Raw genomic sequence first — 22963 nt, 5'->3', positions numbered from 1 at the left:
AATCGATATGTTATCCCCCAATTTTGACTCCGTCCGCCCGCACAAAAAATGATGGAGGATGGGTGGATTACATGAAGATAAATCTGTTTTTATGTCAGACTAGCTCACATAAAGATACAAAACAGGGACTAAGTCAATTTACAGTTATAATCTACAGTTTTAAAAAAAAAAGTCATAGAAATAGCGTTAATATATATTTACATATCACATGTTGAAATATTTTTGTTTTAGAAAGGCGCCTCCTCCGCTGGCCCCGCCCAAATTCAAAGCCCCATGTCAATGTCCGGCCCGCGCGACGGGTCATGTCACTAACTGGTATCCCGTCAAGCTCACAGTATTTCAACGGGATAGCGTTGTACGTGAACACTGACCAGGAAAGCGAACTCTCTGCCGATGCATGCCGCTATATATGCATGTTCATACAGTCTGTGTCAATGATATTATGCACCTCTTTACCCGGTAAGTAGTAAATTTTGTCGTGATTTTTTGTGTGATAAGGGTGGCGATATTGGTGATATTATGAAATGGGTTTCCTCAATTCATATCCAGTCTTGCACTGTTGGTTGTCTTCTTTGAAATTTTATCTCCAGGAAAGTGATTTTTTACTATCATTTTAAGTCAGTTTCTGTGTCTGTTTTGAACGTGCTGTTTTTGTGCATGAGCATGAGGAAGTCTCGATCGAGCTCCATGGTCTGATAGTAACTAGCTAGCACTACGGATCGCTTTTTAACATTTGGACATGGTCGGGCTATATTTTTTTTGGGGGGGGGGAATTCCGCCCCCCCCCCCCCCCCCACTAAGATCTCGGCAAAAAATTTGAAACTCTGTACATGCATACAGTGCGTGAAATTACAGTCGGACATCGGACATTTTCCGACCACTTTCATGGTTTGTCCGACCAAATGCAGATGTGCTCGGACAAAATGTCCGAGCGATTTATGTATTCTTTGTGGAGTTGTCTTTTTCAGAAGTATGAAATAAACGCTTGCACTCAAAAGTATTTTGTTGTTTATTTCCGATGATCCGGTCTGTAATACTTACCGTATGCTGAGCGGCTGCTAACTACATGTACGTGTTGTCTTATATTCACGCAATAGATGCAACGCGTTTACACCCCAATCATTACACAGTCTAGTACAGCGCGGCGTGCACAGCGATAGATTGGCATTCGTACGTACATGCCGTTTGCCAAAAAATAGACGTGAAATCAAGTCGATAAATTGTGTTTCGATCAGCAGTCTTCGTGTTTCTTCTACAAATCAGTTAATAGGCCTACAACTTTTTGTACTTTTCAAGTCATTTTATGGAAATGAGCAGTGGCCGTTTGTGGAATTCCCAGTTAATTTCTATTGGGCAAAAGTGTTAAATTGGACCTGATTCAACCTCTATTCCTTGCTATAATGATTCGATCGAGCCTCTTTGGACATTCAGAACTGCAATTTCACCCAGTTTAAGTTATGTGTTCTGCAGACTTGAATCGACTCTGTATAGTGACGAGTCTAATTGACGCGCATACATGTAATGAGAATTTAGCAAGATCAAAGTACGTTGTGTTGCGCGGTATGCTTTAAGTGCGTGATTGTTACTAAATTCTCACAACGTGGCTTACTACAGAAACGAGCGCGTGAATGCCCGGCGCTTGTCATTGCAACTACATAGTGTGTATTATGGAAGACGCTAAATTTGGAACGCTAAATGGCAGATCAAAACTTGACAATGGCAGAACACTTTTGATTGTGCTCGGACATTTTGTCTGACCACTTTTTTTGTCTAATTTCACGCACTGATTTTTGCCGGGCCTGTGCGCCCACTTATCCCCGGTCAACTTGTCCGTACCGTGCACGGTGACATCGTTTTTGCCAGCCCTGAGCGCACTTATCCCCGGTCAACGTGGCCGTACCGTGCACGGTGACATCGTTTGTGCCGGGTCTGTGCGCCCACTTGCCGTGCCGGTCGATGTGCCCGCGTGCCGGGCCGGTCCCGGTCCTCGCGGGCGGGGCGCACAGGCCCGACGCGACGGCCACCGGATTGGAGCGCCCTCTGTGCATCGAGTATGCCCGCGCCGCGCCCGGGACCGGTCTTGCCACAGATTTATGCAACTTTTTCCGCTCCACGTGTATAGATTTCCGTTAAGTCGAGCTGTCTCAACGGTCGAGTTGTCCCGAGTCGAGTTGTCTCAACGGTCGACTTGTCTGACTACCACCGGGCCTGCGGCGTGCATCGTGCATGTGTGATTGACAGGTGAACGATCCCTGCATATTGTTTCGTATCCCGTCAGGTATTGCGCGAGGTTATTGTTCAGTTGGACCAAAAAGTTGCCAAGAAGCCTTCAGAAATAATCGTAAATTACGCAGCAGCTGGGCAACTGACACTGGAAGCAGGTTCAAACTTTGTTATTAAGAGGGTGAGTGTATTTTTAAAGCATAAATGAACTGGGTCTGAAGTCGCAATGTGGAAATAACTTTGCAAACTTGTGCGAGTAGGTTCAGTGATGGCGGATGTGTGGCCTATGTTTACGGAGGTAGGCCTAGTCCAGTAAATTGGCCACATTTATGGGGCTAAGAACAACTTATCATGAACATAACCAAGAAAATTCATGACTATCTGACTATCCGCTCCATTCACAATAGCCCTATAAATGTTGCCAATATACTGGACTAGGCCTACCTCCGTAAATTAATAAAGGCCACACTTCCACCATGATTAAAAACATGTCGAATTTTGTCAAATTTGATTTTCACATTTAGGCTTAGTTTGTAGTTTATTTTTGCTTTACAAGCATACTCACCCTCTTTATAGGCTAATCAGAAAGTGCTGCCTTTTTCAGATGTCTAATTTTCGTGAAATTATTTTTCGTGATATGCAAACGTATGCAAACGAATCTAGAAATCTTGCGTCTTGCATTGATGTACTCTCCTAACGCATTGCTGCTGTTCTGGAGAGGGTGGGTTGTGGGACCAGGGACCAGCACCTGCACGCGGTTGGTGACAGCTGCGCAGCAACTGCAACCTGCTTAAGCCAGGTAGGCCGGGGACGACCATGAGGCCTGGTCTAGGTGGCAGGTCGTTGGCCAAGGTGGAACTGGATGGCAGCATCAAGGGCAAGACAAGCATGGGCAGTAGCTTGGAGGCGCTGAACATGACCCAAAAGGGTGTGTCGCCTCCCCGAGATCTCTGACAGAATGCTACCAAGCCTTGTAAGCTGCTGGATGATTGCATTGGAAATGAAGTCGAACCATCGGATTCCAAGTATGCGAAGCTGACACTGCATTAGGAAAGCTTGAATGTGTCTTGTTCTTTCTTGCGTAGTGTCCAGGTTTTGGACCCATAAAGGAGGGCAGAGAGCACACGTGCACGCAATAAAACCGAAGTTTTACCGAAAGACTGGCCTTGCTCCCTCCAGAGCCGATCAAGTTGGCCCATGATGGTATTGGCAAAATTGGTGCTTATCGGATGGTGGTATGGTCAATTTGTCCTGAGAGAGATTGGTAGCTCCATCCCTCGTATAGCAAGGAGAGCTTCTGTCTGGAACCCTTTCAGATTGGGCGCAGTAACCGCAGCCACTGGTAGCCTGCAGCCACTGGTAGCCTGTTCCAAATTCGAACAGCTCTTGGGAAAGGGCTATAGAGGTAGCAGTCTGGCGAGTGGTTGCCTGGGGCGTGTTTCGCGACCGCGACCAGAAACATGATTGTGACGTCAAATTGATAACCAAAAACATGTTTAAAGGGAATATACATCATTTGCTTTTGCTGTAATTTTCAGAATTGGATGGAATTGGGGGGTTGGAAATATATAGCAAATATAGTTACACTGACTTTTTGAGGTTTTGGGTTCGAAAATGCTATAAAAACCAAGAAAAACAATCATTTTCCTGTAGTCTGGTTCCCTGACTCCATATAAGAAGAAACAGAGCAGTTTACATACATTGGGGAATTGTAAGGTCAGGGAACCAGTCTAGCTGGCTTGTACCCATTCATAGGTGTGTAATCGATTGCAAACAAGTGCGATGGTCAATTGGGGCCAGTATTTGAAAAAAAGCCAGTTTTTTCCAACGCTGATCGGCCGATTAGCGTTGGAAATTGATACAAAAATAGCACTTTTCTTGAAAATGACAGTATACCAGGTGCCATGATTTTACAGGATGCTTTACACTGTCATTCACTAACAGTCCAGCAAGGTATTTCAAAATGATTTGGTAGTTTTATTTGTTGATGTTTGCAAACGTTGTATTTTCCCTTTAACACATGCGCACAAACATGCTGAACCGGAAACCGTGTCAAAAAGCTGTAAACTTACATGGCGGACAGTTTGACAATATCAAATTTTTTTTTGCCAGTCCTGGCAAAATTCGAGATAATACCTTGTGGGCTTGTAAGTTGTTTAGACATTTTATTACAGGCCACTTAAAATGTACAAACTTAGGATCGCTGTTCGTATTACAAATAAGCATTACAACCTTATTAATCCCCAACACTGTTTTGTTACATGTCGTGTATTTATCTTTCTGCCATCTTGAAATGCACTCCTTAACCGACCCTTGGCCTTGGTTTGGTTTTGGTCGGACCAGTGACGTCACTCCAGCCAACCGAAGTCGCTAAAATGCTCAACAAATGACCAAAGCTGAAACATGTTTCTGGTGTTCAGAGGAGTAGTTATTTTATATTTACTTGGCCATGTTGAATTTGGTAGAGGAGTTCAACCTCACGGAGGAGACATCTGTAGTGTTGGGTGTCCCATTCCGGTAATGTCAGACACATGTCAGACACATGATATGCCTTGAAAATAAGCACCATCTGGGGGAATCGTCACCAACATGACATTTTTAGTAGCATTGGATGTGTTTTTATATGCTCACTGTGTATTTGTAAACAAAAAAAATATTCAATTAATAAGTGGGAGACAGTTAATTTTATGGCTTCTTTTTCGTACCTAATATTTAGTTTCCGGGGCAATAATTAAGTGGCAATAATTCTCATGCTGTTTTTTTTGTGTGGTCCTCAATTTCTTTTTAACCAGTTATGAAAAAATCAGTCCCCCAAAATGTTTTCCTTTTTGTCACAGTCTTGTTTTTGTTTTTCTTTATTAAAAATCTATAGGACGCATAGACATGATTATATAACCAACATACATGTACAGATCCTTGTCATTTGATTGGTGGAACTCACATCACGTGGCATTCGTTATTGCTCCCATTCATGCCGCGTCTCAAAAAGTACTATCCGCCCATGGGGAATGGGAAATACTATTCAACAGTTAGGATCATGACGCGGTATTTGTGTGCAAATGCATGCTGGTGTGCGCGTTCAGCGTTGCGCGTAGCGTGTATTGTTCCAAAGAGCCAGCGCTACAGCGTTGGGTTCAAACATTTTCATGAAAGGGTGGTTTGGAAGAGAGAAATACATTTTCCTCCAGTTTTGTATTGAAAATAGTTCAAATATCAAATGACAAGGATCTATAGGTCAGTTATACAAAACAAATATTGAGTGGCTTTCAATTGTGAAATGGGAGGAATATTATCGCTCGGTAAAATCTGGGCTCTTCCAGTTCACTCAGCTTCGCCTCGTGAAATGGAAAAGTCCAGATTTTACCTTGTGATAATATTCCTCCCATTCCACGCTGAGCCACTCAATATTTGTATAATATTTAATCCCTAAAAAAGTTAATAACTTCATTAATATTCATCTGACTGTGCTGCTTTACATGTACATGTCATTTTTTGCATTTACAAAGCTCTTCCTAGTTTATTTTCATTACTCAAACTTCAAAATTTAATTTCACATACCTACTTGTACATTTAAGAAATAACTGAGGATTTTGCAGGATTGAGGCTGTATGCAATTTTTGAATTTATGGACGCAGTCGGAGGATTTTGCAGGATTGAGGTTGCATCCTAGCAAAACTGCCCCTATTTAGGGTTAATTAACTCCTACTCCTATTTAGTGTTGATGATGACGTTTTCTTGTTCCTTTCAGTTTTTTATTAAGATCATGAGGTAGTAGGGAGCTGAATTAACGTACGTCAGTGAAATAAGACACCAGTGCCAACTCGGTCTGAGCGTGCGCACATAAATTATGATAATGGCCACCCGAAATCACGCGGAAGAACGCTGTACGCACGCGTTTGTGACATCACTATGCAAAAACGCGCACAAACTTTCCGCCCGTTAAAACGAACCTCAAAGTTCTGCTTTATCATTCCAAAAAAAATTTTTTCCAGCAAATTTGCCTTGGCTGACCTTGTAGTCCATTAATTATTGTAATTTTTCCATTTTATGAGAACTGAGCTCATATTTTTTGCACTCAACCAGAAGTTGATCTCGTTCGCGTATTTCAGGCTTTTCATGAGAAGCTTGCGTGTTATTGTATAGGGAACTTACCTGCGTGCTAAAGCATAGGCAGATTCACGAGTGTTTAAGCAGTTCCGTGAATGTTTTTATTGTTGCAGCTGGTAGACTGTTAAATTACAAGATAATCCATTATTGATGAAAAGTAGCAATGGTATTCAGTAGACCTATTCGTCGTTTAAATTATAAGAATTATTTCATTGAATTTCCTCTTTCCATCCCTTTCTTTTTGAAAGCCCAAGTTTCAATTTCAGTTTTAAACACCGACCAGTTTGAGTGTTTTGCTTTTTGTTCTTTCAACAAAATAATTTGTAAAGAAAAACACTTTTATTCGACAATCACTAGAATGAAAAATTAAATCCTTGCTGCAATCCTGATTTCGAATCCAATATAACAGCCGATGTTACTTGACCCAAGCATTTTTGTCTTATAACCATACTGCAATTTTTGTTCACTACATGTATACTGCAATATCACTTTAATCAGGAGATATTTTGTCTAAATAAACAATTAAAGTCTCTAGTTTTGCATTGGCTTGATGATACATGTACATGGTTGTCAGCAGAAGCCATGTAATTCTATTCTACATGTAAGTCGGTAAACTTACTTTTGATTTCTTCTGAGTACATTTGTTAATGGTTACATCATCATTTCTGTTTAATGCATGTCTAGTCTCCATTATTAAAATAATTAAAAATCTTTAAAGTATATTAAATAAAAGGATTTTTAAAATTCAGTTCAAGTCTGGCCATAGTTTTATTCTTCACAGAGTTCTTCATCATGTCTCATATTGTAGATTCCAAGGTCTGCATCGTCATCAGAAGGAACGACAATCAAAACATCTCCATTTACAGCTGCAAAAAAAAAAATGGAAAAGGACATGAAGCAAGATTTAAAAAAAAATGCAAAACGCAACATGAAAATGTCTAAAAAATATATGACACAAAAATACATTGGAAGAAGGAATATAGCCAAGTCATAATCAATTTGAAATTGAACCAGTTTCCATATTTACTGCACTACAAATCCCTGTTTACCCGCATATTACACCCAAAACTCGACTCCAAAGCGGTGCCTGTCACAAGCGATGTGTGTGGTGGGGTTTCGAGCTCGAACTCCCGGCACGGCTGGCCGGCGACGACCGCGTGATGCCACCGAATGGTGTCAGATTTCTTCCCACGAGCATGACGAGTGCGTCCCTGCAATGCCTGCCATGTCCTTTATAACGTGGTGTGAATGGAGATCAGAGGTTTCTAGACTTCGACGAGACATAAGCAGCACAGAATCTTCATTTTTGCTGCAAGATTCAGCATTTTGGAACTCGTTTTATAGCAGCTTCCCAGTGTGCATTTCTTGATGCTCAACGCGTGTCACATGCTTTTTCAAGTCGAAATGTCGCCAAAAATGTGATATTCAAGGACGAAAATTCACAGAAAAAAAAATATTAGCTCGGCGACTCGGCTCCCACATAGAAAACAATGAAGATTACACCCTCGTTCACTACTTTTCAGAAGTTAAAATTTCGTAAAAAAAAACACTTTTCGAAATATGCCCTTTTTTGATGAGATATCAGGAAAAAAGGTAAATTTTCATGCAAAATCATCCCAAAATTCAAACTTGGATAAAATGGGTTTACAAAATGATATTTTCATAATTTTAAAAGTATTTATCATTTTGATGAAGCCTCCTTACCAACCGGGGTGCTTAGAAACCGTCAGAGGCGATGTCATCGCTGATATGGGGTGGTTTAATTGGTGAGTTTTTCGCGCTGATAAATAAATGAATATTCATGAACCGATAATTAGGAGCGCATTTGTGCGCGTATGTCCGCCATTTTTAAAAAATACGCGCACGCGCAAATCGTTTTGCACGGAATGAGATATACGTGAGTTGGCGTCCTTCAGTCAGCGATGTTGACCTCAGCATGGTGATCAGGGTCCAATTTCACGGCGCTGCTAAGCACAACAGTTTGCTTAGCACAAAAAAAGTCTGGCTTATAAAAGCAGGTTACTAGCCAAAACATGTGACGTATATCGATTAGTATTGCTATAGCATGAAAATCACATGGATTTTTGGCTGGTAACCTGCTTTTATAAGCCACACTTTTTTTGTGCTAAGCAAATTTTTGAGCTTGCAGGGCCGTGAAATTGGGCCCTGCCAGAAACAACTCCTATTCAGTGTTGATGATGACTATTTCTTGTTCATTTCAGTTTTTATTGGCGTTCTCTAAAATGAGGTACATGTAGTAGCAAGCTGAGTTTGTGCCCTTCATTCAGCGATGTTGACCTCAGCATGGCGATCAGATGGCCGCCCAGAAACAGGTGTTTGGTAAGTGACGAAGTTTGGCATACATTTCGCATTCCGTTCCCTGCAGCCGATTTCACGAAACGTTACGCAATGGCGCAACTCTGCTTGCCCCACAATTTATGGCGTAAGTTGCGCAACATGTCACTTATGACACATTTCACGAAAGTCGGTTAGTGCATAAGTCTGCGACTTGCGCAATAAATTATGGCGTAACTTGCGCAATCATTTTAGGTGGTGTAAGTTGTGGCGTAGCGACTGAAAATGACATATTTTACCAGCAAATCGGCCCTGTCGTAGAGCCTGTTATTGTACAACTTAACAAGCTTGTTACAAGACACTCACAACTTTGAAGTTAATGAATTTCTATTTTACTTGTAACATTTTTTAGAGTTTCCCAATGATTCCGAAGAAAGTCGGACAAAAAGATTTTCAAAATGGCGGGCTGAGGTGATTCAACGACTGTTTTGCGAAAGAACAAATTCACACACAAACCGCCGTCGTGAATGCTGTTTTTGTCCTCGTCCAAGACGTTTGAATTACTTAAAACGTTGCGCAGCTACGCCAAGTTTCGTGAAATCGAAAGTTTGTTATGCAGCTGCACAGCAAATTTGTTGCGTAAGTCTTACGCATGGCGCAAGCTGCGCACTCTTTTGTGAAATCGGCTGCAGCTCTTTGGTAACCATTACTTTTAGGACCCCATTCCTGTGACTGTAAGAATGGCAGGCAACTGAACCTCATTGTAATGCCATGTTGGACTCTGTTGGATCCAGCAGACAACTGAAAATAAGGCACAGTGGATTGAGCAGGAAAGGGCCATTGGACTCTGTTGGATTTAGCAGGGTAGTCCTGAGGAACTACTACGGGGGTTAGGGTTCGGGTGTTACCTGTTTAATGGGAAGCCTTAAAGGGAATATACATCATTTGCTTTTGCTGTAATTTTCAGAAATGGATGGAATTGGGGGGTTGGAAATATATAGCAAATATAGTTACACTGACTTTTTTGAGGTTTTGGGTTCGAAAATGCTATAAAAACCAAGAAAAACAATCATTTTCCTGTAGTCTGGTTCCCTGACTCCATATAAGAAGAAACAGAGCAGTTTACATACATTGGGGAACTGTACGGTCAGGGAAGCAGTCTAGCTGGCTTGTACCCGTTCATAGGTGTGTAATCGATTGTAAACAAATGCGATGGTCAATTGGGGCCAGTATTTGAAAAAAGCCAGTTTTTTCCAACGCTGGTCGGCCGACCAGCCGACCAGCGTTGGAAATTGATACAAAAATACCACTTTTCTTGAAAATGACAGTATACCAGGTGCCATGATTTTACAGGATGCTTTACACTGTCATTCACTAACAGTCCAGCAAGGTATTTCAAAATGATTTGGTAGTTTTATTTTTTGATGTTTGCAAATGTTGTATTTTCCCTTTAATAAATATGAAGCCTTAATAAATATCTGTCCATCTACTTACACTGGTAGAAGATGAGGCTCCTTCGCTTTTTCACCCTGAGGCCAGTTAATTTCAAAGAGGATTTGCAGACCAATCTCATGGTGTTGTAAGCACTCATCGTCGTGAGTCATCAAATTCCCAGTTGGCAAGATACATCAGATATAAATATCTGCAAAAGGTTCTTGCTCTCTAAAGTGTAGACAGATCTGATCACTATACCCCCCCATAATTTGTTTCCCCTCAATACAGCCTATTTTTCTTTTACATGTTCTTTGCACATAAATTAAGATTGTCAAAAAATTGATTTTAATGGTTTTTTCCTCTCCTGACAGTGATATGTATTAATTAATCCTGCAAATTCCTCCATTATGTCTTGAATATGGTCCGTGGAGGGGTGACCACTGCCTCAATCTTACAAAATCCTGCAGCAGTCACTGTCAATATGTTGAGGCAGAGCCAGTGACATCTGGAGCAGTGCAGAGGATTTCAAGTATAATCTAGGCCTAAAATTATGCATGACTGACACAGTCATGACAGTACATCCTCCAAAATCAGCCGTACCCTTTGCCATTATAGCCTCAATCCTGCACAATCCTCCATTTTGCAACAAATTTTGGAGGATTTGGCCAATCAAACCCCCCAAAATATCCTTTCCTCCTTTTTGACATCTGCAACCCTCTAAAAAAAGTTTTTTTTTTATTATGGGCACAAAAAGATCAGCGCAGACAGGCTTCTGCCCTGTTCATTATCAATACTGATTGCTTGGCGGGAACCAGCCTTACCCGCGAGAACAGAATTATTGTCTCGCAGCCAGCAAAATCGAAATTGTAAAGTAATGATTAACCCTAACTCCCTAGGCCTTTTTGTTAGGATGTAGCCTCAATCCTGCAAAATCCTCCAATTGGCCTCATGGAAAAATAGCATAGCCTCAATCCTGCAAATTCCTCCGTTATTTCGTGAATACGGTCCATGGAGGGATGACCACTGCCTGAATCCTGCAAAATCCTCCGGCTATGTCTGTCTGAGGCAGAGGCAGTGACATCCTGGAGCAGTGCGGAGGATGTCAAGTATAATCAAGGACTACATTTATGCACGGCTGAGCATAAACAACACAAGGTCCGGCCCAAGACCTTGACACAGTGCGTACTCCGAAATCAGCAACGCACTTTTGCCATGTAACCTCAATCCTGCAAATTCCTCCAATTTGCAAAAAGGATTTTGGAGGATTCAGGGCGGTTAGGGTTAAATAGCTAACCATGGACCACAAATAACTTTTGTATTGCTAGAAAGAAAGCAAGGAATCTATTTTCAGGATGAAATTTGAAAATAGCATGATGAACGCATCTTTAACCCCTACCTGCATCCATCAAAATCCATACCCCTGTTTTGGAGTATTTTGATGTATTTAGGATACTCCATATTGAAAACGGGGGGATTTTGATGGATTCAGGATTGTAAGCCTAGTGGTACTGCAGGATTTTGATGGATTAAGGATTGTAAGCCTAGCGGTACTGCAGGATTTTGATGGATTCAGGATTGTAAGCCTAGCGGTACTGCAGGATTTTGATGGATTCAGGATTGTAAGCCTAGCGGTACTGCAGGATTTTGATGGATACAGGATACCTCCATACTGAGCAGTCACCAACACCATTTTTTTGTGTGTATGACACAATAGGTGGATTTTGGCAGATTTAGGATACTTTCTAGTAAAAGTGCTGAAGGGGTTAGGGTTAATCTTGCATAGCTTTTGATATGTAAATTGTGACCTTTGCCCCCTCCTGCAGTTTCTGCTCTTTGCGTTGCTCAACTCCTTGGCCTGCATCGTCTTTATGATGCTGTTCTTTGACGCCGGCAAGAGTGGCGGGCTGTTTGAGTCATCGGCGGAAGGTCTGAGCGAAGGCTCTGACAAGAACAGTAGGCAGCTGACCGGTGACAATCGGATGTTGTCGCCAGCGAGGAGGCAACCCGTGAACCGGCAGAACGAGAAGGATTCGTTCCGGCGGAAAGGGCCGGATGCGGTCTTGAAAGGTTATCAGAACTTTCTAGGAAACAAGGTAATTTCGTTGACCCTTGATCTCTTTGTGTAGTTTAGTGTAGATCATTTTTGATATGGCAGTGCACTCCAGCAGAAGTGAATTGAAGATGCTGCTTGACTCACCAGTTTTAGGGCTCTAACGGGAGTGGGTTGAACGGCTAATATCTACTGCACAGCGAAGGTGCTAGTCTGGAGGGATTAGGAGGGCCAGGGGAACCTGCCACAGACTTGTTTGCTTTGATCTCACTGTTAATTGCTGGCCAAAGAGGTTCCTCTGGGTACAGCCGTGCAAATAGGTCAAAAATCCATCCGCCGAGCTCATTTATACAAGATATACCCAGGGTGAACCCAATCTCGGGGTTTACGCAGGGAGATTTGTCCAGTGTGAAAAGACCTAAAGTGACCTAATGCAAGTGATTTCATGACCTCGGTACCTACAGCCGCTCCGTAGGCTCGTATGTAATTGCAAGCCGTAGTCGTATGAAAAATGTGTAAACGTTCCATCATCCAGGTTTTCCTTCTCTTTTTTCAGAGTGTCAAATTTCAGTGCAATCAATGTGCAATAGTCACCAGCTCGGGCCAGCTCCTGGGCACTGGCGCCGGCCGGGAAATCGACAGCAACGACTGCGTCCTCCGCATGAACAATGCCCCCACCAAGGGCCACGAGGAGGACGTCGGGAGCCGGACCACCATCCGCGTTGTCGGACACATCAACTTCGGGAGGATCTTCGGGGACGATCCGGCCTTCGTAGAGGAGATTTTCGTGAACGCTTCCACGAAGACGGACTCTGTTGTTATTCACTGGTCGTATCTGACGGACATTGATACACGACCACCAAAGGAGTATGCGCTGGCCGTCAAGCTTGCCCAGACCCATCCCAACGTCTCCTTCAACATGTTCACGCCGCAGAAAATGGTGTACGCTGAAGACCTCTTTTTGCACGAAACAGGGTTAATCAGGTGAGCAGCACAAAAGTTAGTCTTAGACTCTTGGCCGAAACCTAGATTTGGAATTGTTTTGTCAAATGCAGTCCCTGACAAGCGCAGTCAGGCCTTAAGCTGCAGCGGTGGAGAGGTTAATCAAGAAGATTAACCGAAAGTAGTCTTGGAACTTTAACAGCGCTTGCCAGGAATACGCACATACGTATAGCAGTCATGAATTTCTATACACCCAAGGACAATGCTTTGTTTTTCTCTTTGTCCCTGTAATATAACACTCGCCTATAGACCAAGTGCATAGAAGATTAACTGAAAGTAGTCTTGGGAACTTTGACAGCGCTATCCTGGAAATTGCAAGAATACTCACATACGTATAGCAGTCGTGAATTTCTATACGCCCGAGGACAATGCTTTGTGTTTCCGTTTGTCCCTGTAATAAAACACTCTCCCATAAACCAAGCGCATAACTGTACGATCAAGGACCGTTTTCAACAAGAGACCCAACGCTCGAGGACTGAGAGGATCTTTTGTTCTCCTTTTGTGTGTTTGTCCTCAATCGTAAAGCCACACATGTACACTTGTTTTCAAGCTAATGTATCTGTGAGGTTTGCATGGAATTTTCCGGAATAGCGCTGCCAAGTGGGGTTTGAACCCGCGAACCTCCAGATAAACGTTCCAGTGCTCTACCAAGCTGAGCTATCCAGCCCTATGTTGACGGTTCCCCAGTTTGCCAACATTTTTGATCCAAGGTTCTTGTCAGAGGCCATCAAGTAGTCAGGGATCACGCACAAAGTGAAGAGGCTAGCAACTTTTAGCAAAGCTGCAAACCAGGGAAATAGCAAACAGGGATCTGTCAAAGAGGATACGGCTTTTAATACTAAGTCTGGTAATAATACAGGTTGTGTAAAAAAAAAACCGAAACCCAAATGTCGGGACCATTGTTTTAGGAAAGTTCAGCATGAAGCATTTTTAAAATCTAGGATATAAAAGCCCAATTCATAAGCTTTCTTTTAGTACAAGAATCGTTCAAATCACTCATGTACTTTTCAATATACGGAATTTTAAACACAACCACCGTCTTAAGGTTCTGTCCACGGATCACATAAAAGTTCATTGTTCTTTCAGCAAAACCAAAAGAAATCACTTAGGGATGTGTGTGAATTGTTTTCGCTTTGCTGAAAGAACGCACACTTTTTTTGTGATCGGTGGACAAGAACCTTAGATCAGGGGTTGTGTTTAAAATGCCGTAACTTGATAAGTACATGAGTGATTTGAAAGATTCTTGTACTAAAAGAAAGCTTATGGATTGGACATTCATATCCTAGATTTTGAAAGTGCTACATGCAGAACTTCAATAAAACAATAGTCCAGGACATTTGGTTTTCATTTTTTTGACTCGCCCTGTATTTAGTTTAGCTTATTTATTATGTGTTACTATCCGCTCCGTTCACAAGTACCCCCTCACCGGCAAAGGAAGTACAGTTGGGGGCGCCAGACCGACGCCATTTTGCCTGACTGCAATTCGATTGCCGCTGCGCGCGTGTAAATAGTACAAATCCCCTGGTGTGCGTGCGTCACACACAAGGAACGCGTTCGAACGGTACGCGTCAACCAGCGAAATGTCCCACCCATGGGATGTCGTTGCTAGGTGAAAGGGCGCCCTCTTTTGGTAGCGCACGGAGCTCATACCTCCTACATATTCATGACTGAAAGCCAAATTCTCACCGGTCTATTCATCATCACGAGCCAGATGCTTTTATTGCGCGGGGATTCACGCACAGGGTAAATGCGCATGCGTAGTAGACTGTCGCACGGGTTTACTACGCATTTACTTCACAAAGCAATCATGGAACTGCCGCACGGGTGAAGCGCGCACGTGCAAACATCGCCCTAGCTACACATGAAACGATGTTGCACACGTACATGTTAATTAGCATTTTCCCGAGTTTAATGATGCCGAATTGGAGAATATTGTGGACATTAAAGATGCTTCCTGTACTTACAAAAGTTGTCTACAAACAATTGTATTTACAACCGTAGTTTCTGTATTGCAAAGGAACTGAACTTTTCGGAGGTTGAGCAATAACATTCATCTAGTGAGTTGCGCAAGTTTCTCTGAAGATTTTTGCCCGCGAGGTGCATACTGCAACGAGAAAATTAGGCAACTGAATACGTGTGAGGTAAAAACACATTTAACATGATTTATTTTGGGTGGACGGTCGATATTGGCTCCCCTCTGTATTAAAGGACGAAGTTTGTCCTAGTTTGTCAACTTCCAATACCTCGGGGAGCAAGTATCAACTGTCCACCCTCGAACCATGTTACGTTTGTGCAACACCAATCTTTAATGGGTGTGATATATTATTTATAAATACCTTGGAGAGTTGGTGGCTTCTGATTGGTCGAGACTCGATCACGTGGGGGTGTATTAACGGCGATATCAAGACCGGCTTCAATGAACAAGCGGAAAAAAATGGCCCCTGAACCAGCATTGATCCAGCCCCATGCAAGACAATGATTGGCCAAATTTACAACAGTCCTACGGCAGCTTGTAACAAACCAGCACTGCACATGCGCTCAACCACCTTCGCGTGAGACTTACGCGCGCGTACCCGTACGCAACACAGTTGCTATGGGTGCGCGCGTAAGGAAGTTTTCAAACGACATCGTACAGCAGTATACTTTGGATGTTTACAACGAAAGCGTAGATCTGCGATTTATTTTCTTTAAACACTTCACCCACCGACATATTTACCTTTCCTAAACCAAGCATCTTTGTAATTCTGGACACAAGGAATATGTAAACGAAATTTCAGCTTCCTCCATCAGGTAAAAATATGAAAAAAATAAATTGTTGTAATTTGTTTCGCTACGGCAGCAGAAGTTCATAGCCTGGACGTCGTTTTTAATGCAACGATGAAAACGTCGTCAAACGCAGCCTGGGCCCGGCTATGGGGGTATATACAACGCATATTGAAGAGACAGGGTACCACGCATAAGCGAAAATATGGCCCATGAACATGAACACAAAACATCTGGAAATATCGCCCAAAGAAAAGTCACAAAATTGGAGCATTTTAACTGTTTATTTCGTTAAAAAGGTATTTATTAATGGGAATAACAGTGTGAGGAGCCGGTCTTCACTGCGTGATAATGACCGGGTTTGGGGGTGACCGCTGTTAATGGACCTCGACTTCGTCTTTGTCCATTAACAGCGGTCACCCCCAAACCCGGTCATTATCACGCAGTGAAGACCGGCTCCTCACACTGTTATTCCCTTATCAAAAGACCAGGCTTGGAAGTAACTGAATTTTTGATTTGTATACCCTCTTGATGATCTAAAGGTCTCGAGCCAAGACGTGGATGTCCACGGGGTGGTACACGTTTCTCTTAGCCATGGATTCCTGCAAGCAGATCAACGTTTACGGAATGATCTGGGGAGATTACTGCACGTAAGTCCTTCCCCAATATTGTGGATGTCCAGAATGGTGCAGCCCCTAAAGGCCCTGTCACACTGTCTGCGATCTTATATGCGCTCTCACTGCATCCTTGAAATATCATATCTGGGGCGCAACAACAACTACTAGATCGCAGCGACAACTACATAGGTCGCCAGATGGGCGCCAGAGGGTCTTAATGGTCTTCGATGAGCGCAAAGGTCTTTGAACATGCTCAAAACAATCGCAACACCTCTGCGCTCTGGCCAGGGCGCCGTAATGACGCAACTCGGGCGCTGTGCGAGCGTGAATCGTGCGACATTGAAATGGCATTGAGGCAGCTTAGGCGCAAGGCAGTCGACGTAGTCTTCATGAGAAAGGAGCTCGACTGCGATGAACTTGTAGAATAATTTTTTTAAACTGGACTTTGTATTGACCGTTTTGTCGTGGTATTTATACAGTGCAAGTGACGTCACATGAGCGTATTTTGGTCGAATAGAGAGCGCGACACATGCTACTAGGACGTATCAACAGCGAGCAGAGCGTAGTGTGGGCGCAGTGACAGCGCAGTGGCAGCGACTAGATCGAGTAATTGGGCTTGACAGGGGCGCATAGAGAGCGAGTTAAACGCATCGTAAGCGCGGGAAGAGCACAGTATGAGCGTAGCTTGAGCTTCTTTGAGACAGAAAGTTGTCATTTTATTGCGTCCTCGCTGCGATTTTTAAATTTATGAAAAAAAATTGGTCGCCGTAAGGTCTCCTATGAGAGCGCATATAATGTGACAGGCCCTTAATATCTGGCGCATGAGACGTTTTGCCTCGAGTGCCTTGCAAGAACAAAAGGTTTACCTGAAGTTTCTCAGAGAGTGAAATTTCATCAAGCTTGAAACATTTCTGGTCATAAATCTCAAGTTTACCTACCCGTAACAAAGTTAGCAGAGAAATCTGATGAGTGTACAATGAACCCTTCCAAAATAACAAAATTCATTTTCAACTTGAAAACAATTTTTGAAAGTTAACTTGGGATTTTCCGTTAGGGAACACTCGGCCGATTTTGTGCCCAATTTCCGGCCACCACCGTTTTTTAAATCTCAGACCTAATTTCATGACACTGATCGTCAAACACTATGGTCAAATGCCTTAATGACAGTGGTTTACCTTGTTCTGTGTAACATTATTTGTGAAGGGATCAAGCTACATTAGTCGTTTGTCGGGAAATTTCATTTGGAGATACAGGCCAAACTAGGGCCACTTCATCACATCATTTCATCACATCTCGTGGTGTTCCGACTGTGATTTTTTGAACAAAAGATGGTACAAGCATGGGGTTTTCACAGCAGTAATGCTGAGATTGTGCTCTTTTCAAATCTGTAATAAAAAAAAATTGACCAGGGTCGACAAACGACTCAATTAGCTTGATCATATCATATTTGAATGGTGAATGACTTGGGAGCAAGCGTGATACCACCGAAATGATGGCTTTTAATAAGGGAATAAATGTGTGCTCCGGAGGTTTTTATCACTCTGTTTAATACCACTTAGAGTCTGGGTGCTGATAATTACCCGAGCCGGAGGCGAGGGTAATTATCAGCACCCAGACTCTAAGTGGTATTAAACAGAGTGATAAATACCGACGGAGTACATATTTATTCCCATTCATAAATACCTTTTCGGTAAAAAAAAATCATATAATTCGTTCAAAACATCCCGATTTTGTTCAACAAATTCACTTTATGCTTTTTGAAACATCCCTCCTGCAAAATAATGGAGTGTTCAGCTGGCGAGTAAGATGAAAACAACCCTTTTATGGAGATTGACGCGCGCGTATCATGTTCTACGCGATGTCGCGCAGAACGCACCTGGCGCGTTGCGTTTTGAATTTAGAACTATAAAATTCTAACTACCTGGTAGTGTTGCGCATGCCTACGTGAGGATTGTGAACGTTCAACCAATGAAACGATAAGAGGCACTGGATTTTTAGGAGTCCACATTTTATTGTGACACTGGAAAAGTGTTTAAGACCAGCTAGCCATGTCTTTATCATCCGTTTAATACCGGCCACGTGACGGGCTCTCGACCAATAGGAATGGCTAAACTGTCTGAGGTATTTATGAATACTTGTTATAGCCACGGAATCTGTGATTGATCACAAGTGTATGACAAATCTGGTGATAAGTACATCGTTTAGTCAACCAATAAGTTCATTCACAAGTGATAGGTATGAATACTAACCAAGAGTCGAAGGCCATGTAAATAACTTGTGAGTTTAACTTGGGACCAAATGACTTGTGATGTACTTGTGATTGCGTGTTACATACTGGTGATATATACCTGTGACTTTTATTGGTTCTTTGTGGTTGTCTGTGACTTCTTGTGATTGCTTGTGATGACTTGTGATGACTTGTGATTACTAAGAACTTGGGACCAGATGACTTGTGATGTACTTGTGATTGCGTGTTACGTACTTGTGATATATACCTGTGACTTTTATTGGTTCTTTGTGGTTATTTGTGATTTCTCTTGATTGCTTGTGATTACTTGTCATGGCTTGTGATTACTAAGAACTTGGGAACAGATGACTTGTGATGTATTTGTGATGTACTTGTGATTGCGTGTTACGTTCTTGTGATATATGCCTGTGACTTTAATTGGTTCTTTGTGGTTATTTGTGACTTCTTGTGATTGCTTGTGATGACTTGTGATTACTAAGAACTTGGGACCAGATGACTTGTGATGTACTTGTGATTGCGCGTTACGTTTGCGTTACGTACTTGTGATATATACCTGTGACTTTTAGTGGTTCTTTGTGGTTATTTGTGATTGCTTGTGATTACTTGTGATGACTTGTGATTACTAAGATTACTTGTGATTACTTGTGATGTACCGTACTTATGATGACTTGTGATTACTTGTGTTCCATCACCTGATTCTCACTATTTTTCTTCAAAAGGGAGCATCCTGACAAAGAAGTCCCTTACCACTACTACGGCCCCGCCTTCAAGGCTGAGTGCCGCTACTACCACGCCAGTGAGACCCGGCTGACCGGCGGTCACCTCTTCATCATGGAGAAGGCCGTCTTTGGCCGCTGGGCCTACGCCCACAACATCCGCTTCCACTACCCGCTCTGGCCGGCCCGCAAGCTGCGACCGGACCATTCGGGCTTGCTCACGCCGTTCATGCTGCGTTACCAGGCCGCGCAGAACCGACTCTTCTCCAAACTGGCCTTCTGGAAGCTCTTCTTCCACTTTTCGGGTTTGTTCTATCCACTGGTTCACTGATGGCTGACTTATATCTGTTCTGGGCAATTCCAGCTTTATGTAATATCCGAGCCGGAGCTAATTAACCAGGATATCTAATTCATAAACACCAAGACAGTTTACCCGTTCCTAATTAGTCGAAAGCCCATCTCTTGGCTGGTTTTAAACGGCTGATAAAACACTGGCCGACTGGTTTTAAACACTTTTCCAGTGTCACATGAAATTTGGGCTTTTGCGAAATCTGGTCCCTTTTCTGCTTTTATTGTTTGAACAATCACAATCTTCACTTAGGCATGCACAATGACTTCGCATTTCATACAGTCCTATAGAGTACAGAAGTGAATACACGCGCACAACATGTGTATAAAGACATTAGCACGCGATTCAGCCCATGAACCAACATGCGCGCGTACTCCATTCGTTTGCTCTACACTTTCTGGTTCTAAATGACGTCAAACTTCGGTACTCTATAGTCACACTACACAGGCACTGCTGCGTTCTGCGCCACGTCACAGAGTACCGGTACATGTATGCGTGTGCCAATCTCCATCTAAGGAGTTTTTTGGTACTACTGGCTAGAGGCACATACCATAACATAGCAAGAGGGGTGTTACATCAAAACATCAAGTAAAATTGTCAAGCAAAATCGTTGGAAATATATAATTTTTGACTTGTTTTGAGTTTTTGACCCAAAGGTATCTACGAATGGGAATAAATATGTGCTTGGCCAGTATTAAACAAGTGCAATGGTATGTTTAAAACAGGCTTGGGGCGTGGTGGCCGATAATGTCCAGAGTCAAGCAGATTTTTATCCCCTTGATTCAGAGAAAAGATCCAAAACTCTAAAGCTCGGTTTATACTTGAATTTGACGTCATGAAAGATTCGCTGCGAAATTCGCCCGAGTTGAAATATGTTCAACTTTTATGAATTCGCAGCGCGAATACTTGCCATGACGTCACAAATTCGCGTTCGCTTTCGCGCCGAGTATGAACCGGGCTTTAGTCTGTAATCAGATTGACCATTTCCAGATGATGGATGTATAAGATTTGAAAAACACATTTTCAGGTTCATTCACTGAGCTCCTACAAGTTCTGTCACGGACATTACATAACGCTGGAAATGCCGGCCTATTTGTGTGTGTGGTATTTATGCAGATTTATGTATTGTGTTTTTAAAATTTCGGGCTGAACTCTAACACAATACTCAAATTGAGATCGTGTATATGTAGTTAAAAGAGGCTGATGATTATGAACCTTTTCCTTTTTGTCTCGCCTGGACTTTGCTCAAGAAAGCGACTCATTGGAATCACTGTATCTGTACAGGGTGAGTCAAAAAAAGCGGAACCCAAACCCCCAAAATATATTTCATATTTAAAAAAAATTTGTAGCACCAAAAATAATAATGAATGGAAATACAACTTCATAAGCTACTTTTAGATGAAAAAATTACTGAAATTGGTCAATCTGTTCAAAGGATATCACCATTTAAACGCAATGACCCTAAAACCTGTCTCGTCCAAAAACTGCGATATCAAGAATCGTCGTCACAATTGTCGTCAAACATCACCGGCGATAAAATCTCAGTTTTCAAACGTTAAAAATATTCAACAAAGTCCTTTTGAAGGCCCCTCTTTTTTTTTTTTTAAGTAGATTTTATGAATCATATTGTTTGCCTAACCAGGGTTGTTAATATAGATATTGTGTATCACAGTTGGTGACAGTTGTTGAAACAAGTATTCTGTGTCATTTTCTGTGTTGTTCCAAACAGTCAAAACACACAATAAATTGCTTTTTTTTTTGGACGAGACAGGTTTTAGGATCAGTGCGTTTAAATAGTGATGTTCTTTGAACGGATTGAGCAATTTCAGTAACTTCTTCATCCAAAAGTAGCTTATGAAATTGGCTTTCTAGTCATTATTTTTTTTGGTGCTACATATTTTTTTTTAAATGAAATATATTTTTTGGGGGTTTGGGTTCCGCTTTTTTTGACTCGCCCTGTATGTACCGGCATTAGCATACATGTGGGATTTTGGTTAAAGTTAATAAAAGTTGGTCTCATTTGAAAAAAAATGAAGTCCAATTGGAACCAAACTTGGGTCACAGATGCAACATGGCAACCTTCAGATGATGATGATGTTGAAGGTCACATACAAAGGTCACCTGAGGTCAAGTTGTCAAAAAGGCTGAATATGTAAAATTGGCCTCATTTGAAAAGTCCAGTTCGAACCAAACGTGGGTCATAGATGCAATATGGCAACCCTCGTATGATAATGATGTCAAAGGTCACACACCACGATCAAAGGTCACTCTTTAAAGATAATCGCAAAAGCAGGCAAAACGCGCGGGCTGTTGGAGAACCGACTTGTTTATCAAAGTCGCCCATTTGACCAAAATTTTTTTTTTTATATATTTATGTGCTAGTTTATACTTAATTTGTTTTCTTTAGGGTAAGGACGTGACACTCACACGTCGAACTTAACAAGTTTTTCTTTGTTGCCAACTTAACAAGTTCTTCTTCGTTGCGAACTTAACAAGTTCTTCTTCGTTGCGAACTTAACAAGTTCTTCTTCGTTGCCAACTTAACAAGTTCTTCTTCGTTGCGAACTTAACAAGTTCTTGTTGCCAACTTAACAAGTTCTTCTTCGTTGCGAACTTAACAAGTTCTTCTTAGTTGCGAACTTGACAAGTTCTTCTTCATTGCAAACTTAACAACTTCTTTTTCCAAGGAAGAAAAACTTGTTAAATTTGCAACGTCAGGCCGCATTAATTTTTCATGCTCGAAGTTCTTCTTCATTGCGAACATGACAAGTTCTTCTTCGTTGCGAACTTATGAAGTTCTTCTTCATTGCAAACTTAACAACTTCTTCCAAGCAAGAAGAACTTGTTAAGTTCGCAACGTCAGGCTGCATTAATTTTTCATGCTCGAAGTTCTTCTTCGTTGCGAACATGACAAGTTCTTCTTCGTTGCGAACTTATGAAGTTCTTCTTCGTTGCGAACTTAACAACTTCGTCTTCCAAGCAAGAAGAACTTGTTAAGTTTGCAACGTCAGGCTGCATTAATTTTTCAGATTTGAAAGAAGATTAGAAGAAATCTGGTTTTGATTCCCTTGCCTACTTTAGGACACTTCTGTAAAATGGGACGCACATGTACATGTCAGACACTTGAATGAGCTGCTGTTTGAGAAGTGAATGTGACAC

The 22963-nt window shown here is 42.1% G+C and overlaps 1 protein-coding gene across 1 annotated transcript; it reads left to right on the top strand.

The window, feature by feature from the left end:
• Positions 1-316: 316 nt before the first annotated feature.
• Positions 317-20677, top strand: LOC119733995 (alpha-N-acetylgalactosaminide alpha-2,6-sialyltransferase 3-like). Its single transcript, XM_038207378.1, has 6 exons — positions 317-459; positions 8553-8670; positions 11883-12152; positions 12666-13093; positions 16417-16524; positions 19459-20677. The coding sequence occupies exons 2-6, from the start codon at positions 8635-8637 to the stop codon at positions 19784-19786; spliced, it is 1170 nt and encodes a 389-aa protein (XP_038063306.1). The 5' UTR covers positions 317-459; positions 8553-8634; the 3' UTR covers positions 19787-20677.
• The last annotated feature ends 2286 nt before the right edge of the window (positions 20678-22963 follow it).

This window comes from Patiria miniata, unplaced genomic scaffold (genome assembly GCF_015706575.1).
Source record: "Patiria miniata isolate m_02_andy unplaced genomic scaffold, ASM1570657v1 HiC_scaffold_26, whole genome shotgun sequence".
Classification (NCBI taxonomy): Eukaryota; Metazoa; Echinodermata; class Asteroidea; order Valvatida; family Asterinidae; genus Patiria; species Patiria miniata.
This window is presented reverse-complemented; position numbering and strand designations above follow the sequence as displayed.